Source organism: Vicia villosa, unplaced genomic scaffold (genome assembly GCF_029867415.1).
Source record: "Vicia villosa cultivar HV-30 ecotype Madison, WI unplaced genomic scaffold, Vvil1.0 ctg.000024F_1_1, whole genome shotgun sequence".
NCBI classification, from domain to species: domain Eukaryota; kingdom Viridiplantae; phylum Streptophyta; class Magnoliopsida; order Fabales; family Fabaceae; genus Vicia; species Vicia villosa.
The window spans coordinates 80,887-86,259 of record NW_026704956.1 but is presented as its reverse complement, the minus strand read 5'-3'; the positions used below and the strand labels follow the sequence as shown (position 1 = coordinate 86,259).

At 29.9% G+C, this 5,373-nt stretch overlaps 1 protein-coding gene across 1 annotated transcript; it reads left to right on the top strand.

Moving 5' to 3' along the window:
* The first annotated feature begins 915 nt into the window (after nucleotides 1–915).
* Nucleotides 916–2,038, top strand: LOC131622034 (uncharacterized). The gene is made up of 4 exons (XM_058893085.1): nucleotides 916–1,164; nucleotides 1,262–1,663; nucleotides 1,769–1,814; nucleotides 1,908–2,038. The coding sequence occupies exons 1-4, from the start codon at nucleotides 1,130–1,132 to the stop codon at nucleotides 1,911–1,913; spliced, it is 489 nt and encodes a 162-aa protein (XP_058749068.1). The 5' UTR covers nucleotides 916–1,129; the 3' UTR covers nucleotides 1,914–2,038.
* The last annotated feature ends 3,335 nt before the right edge of the window (nucleotides 2,039–5,373 follow it).

Below are 5,373 nucleotides of genomic sequence, written 5' to 3'. Positions count from 1 at the left end.
AAATAATTAAATTGTAACTTAAATATAATTTCTCACATACATGGAGAGAATGAAAACCATAAACATTACTCCATTACCTCTAAGATTTTTTATTCTCCTAATTTCCTTTCATTTCTAACACTTGATTTCCTACCCGCGAGGATGTAGAGTATGTCCAAACATTCTCATCATTTATTTGTAGTTCATTATTATTTTTTGTAAGAGCTTTGTTCTATCCATAAAACTTTAATATTTATTTATTATTATTAGTATTAGATTATTAGTTTTATGACTATTGTATTTGGTAATATTTTTATTAAATAACTAGTAAAGGACCCGTGCGCTCGCACGGGTCACGTAAAGTCGGTATAAATATTTAATATATTTAATATGTTTATGGTTAAAGAATTCTAATAAAAGTTATAATAATTAAACAAAAAAAATTCGTAAATAATAATTAGCATATCCATATTAATTTAATGTATAAATTTTTATTTGTTTTCAATATGATATTAAAATTGGATAAAAAAGTTCATAGTATTATAAATAAATAATTATTATAAAAACAATTAAATAAATAAAGTTTTAGATACTGTAGAAATGATGTACTAATGTGAAATAGCGGGTCACGTAAAGTCGGTAGGAATAAACATTAAACAAAAAAAATTACGGTTAACGATTTATATAAAATAATATATTAATTAAGATAAACAATTTATTCGATGATAATTAAAAATTCAATATAAATTTAAATAGGTATTTTTAATTTGTTTTTTGCTATAAATATAAAGTCATGTTTGATGCACTAACATGTTTAATAATCTATGCAACGAAATAATTAAGTATTTGTATTACATTATATAATAAATATAAATCAATCAATTATTTTCCCACCCAATAAAATCATTTGACTTTTAGATTATGGTGTGAAATTAATTATTACTATTAAAAAGATATAATTAAATTTACTTCTGCATGTACAGAAAAAGGCATTTCAACAGTTTCCAAAAACTTGTGCACGTTTACCTACTGAAAGGAAGTCTAACAGGTAATGGGAGTTTGAGTATATATAGTACAAAGGACACAGTTTTTTTCCACTCTTCAAGTACCAAATCCTGAAACCTAATCCGTGAGTTGGAGATTTCACAAAATGGGTAGCTTCTCCCAAGTTGCAAAGGCTTGCAGGTACTCTTCGTTCTTTTTTTTCTGTAATCGAATCTCATTGTTTCGTTTGTTTGTTATGAAATGTCACTTTTGTTCATTATTTTTTCTGATTTTGCAGAACTATGAAATTTTTTGTTGTTCAAGACCCAGTCAAACGATTGGCGATTAAAAGGAGGATGAAGCAAAGATCGAAGATGTTGCGGATGAGTTTGAAGACGAAGAAAGAGCGGATTACCAAGTTGTGCACTGAGTGGGCTTTGCATGTGATGGATGGTGTTGCATGCGCCTGGCAAAGGGGAAGTAAGATTCAGAACATAGCAGGGGTGTGGCAGGATGAGATGCTTGGAATCAGGTGGTCGGGGAAGCATCAGGAATTGAGGGGTGGCTTGAGGTTCGCTGTACTTGAAGACGTGGATTTTTTAACGGATGTTCTGGGAAGTGTTGGACTGGAGATAAACCCCAGAATGATAGAAATATCGAACTCAGTGTATATTGGGAATTTTTTCTTTGAAAATGAAAGGTATAAGAATGTTATTATCCGATTTTCCGAAAAGGCATGCTATTAGGTTATATGAATTCAATTTAAATTTAAGCATTAAGTCTGTGTATGTTGTTTAAATGACAGAGAATGGATGATATGGACAGAGTTGGTGGAGAAGCTGAAAAGAATGGTTAGATATATGTTTTACGTGTTAAATTATTTGTTGCTGTCATTGTATGTTTCTGAAAGTTAACAGAAAAATTATCATTCTGTTGTATTGCAGGGTTAAAGAATATGTGTTGTTGGGTATTGATGGCTATGGTGAATGAAGAAGTGCAAAGTTTTGGAAGAACAGTAGATTGTTTTGGATGATGTTGTTGGGCTTTTTTTTTTTTCTATTTCAGTTGTATGTGGATTAATGTTATGTTTAAGACTTTTTGTGTTTGTTATTCATCAGTTTTCTTTGGATTGAAACAGCTAATGTTATCCTTGCTACTCTATAATTGCAATATAATAGTCATATGCTTTGCAACAATGTGTGAAAATCAAATGGATGAGCATGGTTTAAAATTATCATTTATGTACTCCTGTTAGTATAATTTGGTTATGTTTAATATTTTACTTATTTTTCAACATAAACTTCAAGATAATAGGAGAATGGGAACTATGATATATATATTGAAATATGCACATAAGCATATCAGTATGGCTAATAAATCTTGAAACATGTATTATAGTTTAGTTAAGTATGTATACAAATATATATATAACTTCCCAATGTTTTTGAAACATATTAGTAAGTGTTGAAGAATAGTAATAAAAATGTTTTGTATAATATTAAAATTAGTGGGATCAATAAGCAAAGTAATATTAGAAACTATAAATTTCATATTAGATTGTAAAATTAATTTTTATTTAATAGGCGAGTGGAAAAAAAACAACTTGTCAACTTTTCTTAGTAAAAGATATTCTTTTGTGTAATTAATATTTTTAAAAGAATTATATATGGATTATTTATCAACTATTATTTGCATAAACTTTAAATTATGAATAATATATATGTTGATAAACACACATAAGGATGTCAATATGTGTAAAAAATATTGTAACATGAATTATAACTGAGTTAATTATGTATAAGAAAAGATATATAAATTCCTATTGTTTTTTTAATATGTCACAAAGTGTTGAAAAATAATAAAAATAGGTTGTTGAAATTTATTTCCATAGGATTTTAAAATTAGTGGGATGAATAAGCTAAGTAATATTATAAAATATTATTTTATTAAACTATTTAGTAATTAATTTACAATAGATGTGTGAGTTGAAACCAACATCTTGACAATAATCATATATTGAATATTTATCTACAAATATTTACATAAATTTTTAATTATTATAACATTGGTTTGATTTATTAAATGTGATTTTAAAAAATAAATTTTTGAAATAAAGTAGGATTGATAGAAACTATTTTTTGTTCCTAAAAAGTGGATTTTAATAAAAAATATATAATGTTATGTTTTTTAAAACACAGCAAAAATTAGAAAAGAGTAAGTAATAAAAAAAACAAAGGAAATCTAAATAAAACTAACGTGTACTGCATGGAATAGGTAGAGTTTAAAAAAAGTATATGCATGTATGTTTGGATTTAAGAGATAGAGATAAATTAAATGGCTTTCTTTTCGTTAGACTACAAAGTGTTGTTTTCAAATTAATTAGTAAATGTTTTGGTTACACGGGGGATCATAGGTAACAGTCATTATTGATTGAGATAGGGGTCATTTACTGAATAAGTCTAGGGAAAAGAAAAAGGAAACGTGCAAAGTTGAGTTATAACATATTTTGAACTGTTTACATTACACAACTTCTCTCCTTCTCATTCCAGTCTTTATCAAAACACTTACATCACTTCTGGAGATAGCAACAGTCTTCGACGATGAGGTTTGGAAGAAAGCCAGCGTATGGGTGGTTTCCAGATGAGGAAGAAGAAGTTATCAGGTTAGATACATGAATTCCTATTTAATTTATTTGTTTTGGCATAAAGTTCATGTGCGATCTAGTTAGGTTTTAGGGTTTTTTTTATTTCTGATGCATGCTAAAATAGATTTGTTTGATTAAAAGATCATGATGTGAATGGAGTTTACTGTTTAATATTTCCCAGATCAGGTCCTCGAAACGTTGTGGGGGGTCAAGTTGTATTGCAATTTTTGTTTGCCTGATTCTGTTAATATATGAAGCATAGGTGTTTTATTCTGGGCCAATAGTGTGGTGTTATATATATTTTAAAGTTGTTAATCTTTCAAATATTCCCTGTACATGGTATATTTGGGGTGTTAATCCGTATTTGGGATTAATAATGTGCTCATGCAACTATAATTTTTCTTTCAGTGAGGAGGAAGCAATGAACGAAATTCAAAAACTCGTAGGTGAGGTTGAAGATGGCTCAGCTTCACAATCATCTGTCAGGTCGGTGAGAAAGGGTAAAGCAAATTCTAAGAAATCTGTTAGATTTGCAGAAACTTGCAACAATGTCCCTGCAGTTGTTCCAAATGTCAACAATACTGTTGTTCCTATGAGTAGTGTGAAGCTTGAAGAAGTTGATGTCCCCCTTGTCTCTGCGAACGATAATGTACAGACAAACAAAAAAACTGAGAAGTCAAAAACTGTTGTTGATAAAACAGTTGGGAAGAAAGCAGCTGAAGTTGAGAGGAGGAGTAATAGCAAAAATCTTGGAAGGACTGCCAACTTAAGATCTGTTACAGATGGGAGTGAGAGGAGCACAATGAAACTTGCGAAGAAGGGGAAAAATGTTTCAAATGTTAGGATAAGAATGTGGGGAGGAAAGCCAACATACTGCTGGGATATTGCTATAAAGAATTCAAGAGTAAAAAAGGATAATGTCCAGGTAAGCATACTGAAAATCGACCACATATTTTAATACTTTGCAGATCTCAAGTGTTTATTCAATTTGAATTTGTGTTGTTGCAGCATTTCCCTAAGCAGATAGCAATAGACTGCTTGGCAAGTAATCAGAAGGAGGTAACTATTAGAGATTGTGATTTGAAACAACAATTCAAGTGTACTGTGAAGACGGCATACCGCAACGGGGCTCCGAGTCCGGCTGAGAAATACATGACTAAAGGATGGTACGACTATGTGAAGACCAAGGGGTTCAAGAAAGGCGACACACTGACTTGTCAGTTGGCGAGACATGGCACTTTCATTTATGTTGCGATGAAGAAGAAGTGATGGGGCTGTTGAAAGGTGGTGGAAGTACTTTGCTTTTTTTGTCTGTTGTTGAAGTAGTTTCAAAGACCAAAGTCTTTGAATTTTTTGTATCTGGTGGTGACTTTTATAACTTATCTGAACAATGTTTTTTGTTTCCCCTATGGGTTGGTACTTTGCTCTAATGTTGAATGACTTTATCAAGACTACTATTATGGCACATGCTAAATTTTGAATGGTTATATGTTTTGCAAATCCTTGTGTTCTACATACTTCATGGTTGCTCCTTTACATTGGCCATCATGATTGGATCATGTGTGTTAAAATAGTTTATTTACATGAATTATATATGAAATGTTTTTTTAAGAAATTTTGTTTGATAAACAATTTACCATGTTAAAACCAAATTACACTTTATAAAGAATACATATTATACAATCAGCTTATATATATAGCAACTTCAATTTATGTAGGCAAACATATTTATTAAATGTATGGAAGGAAATATAGTGTCATGTATA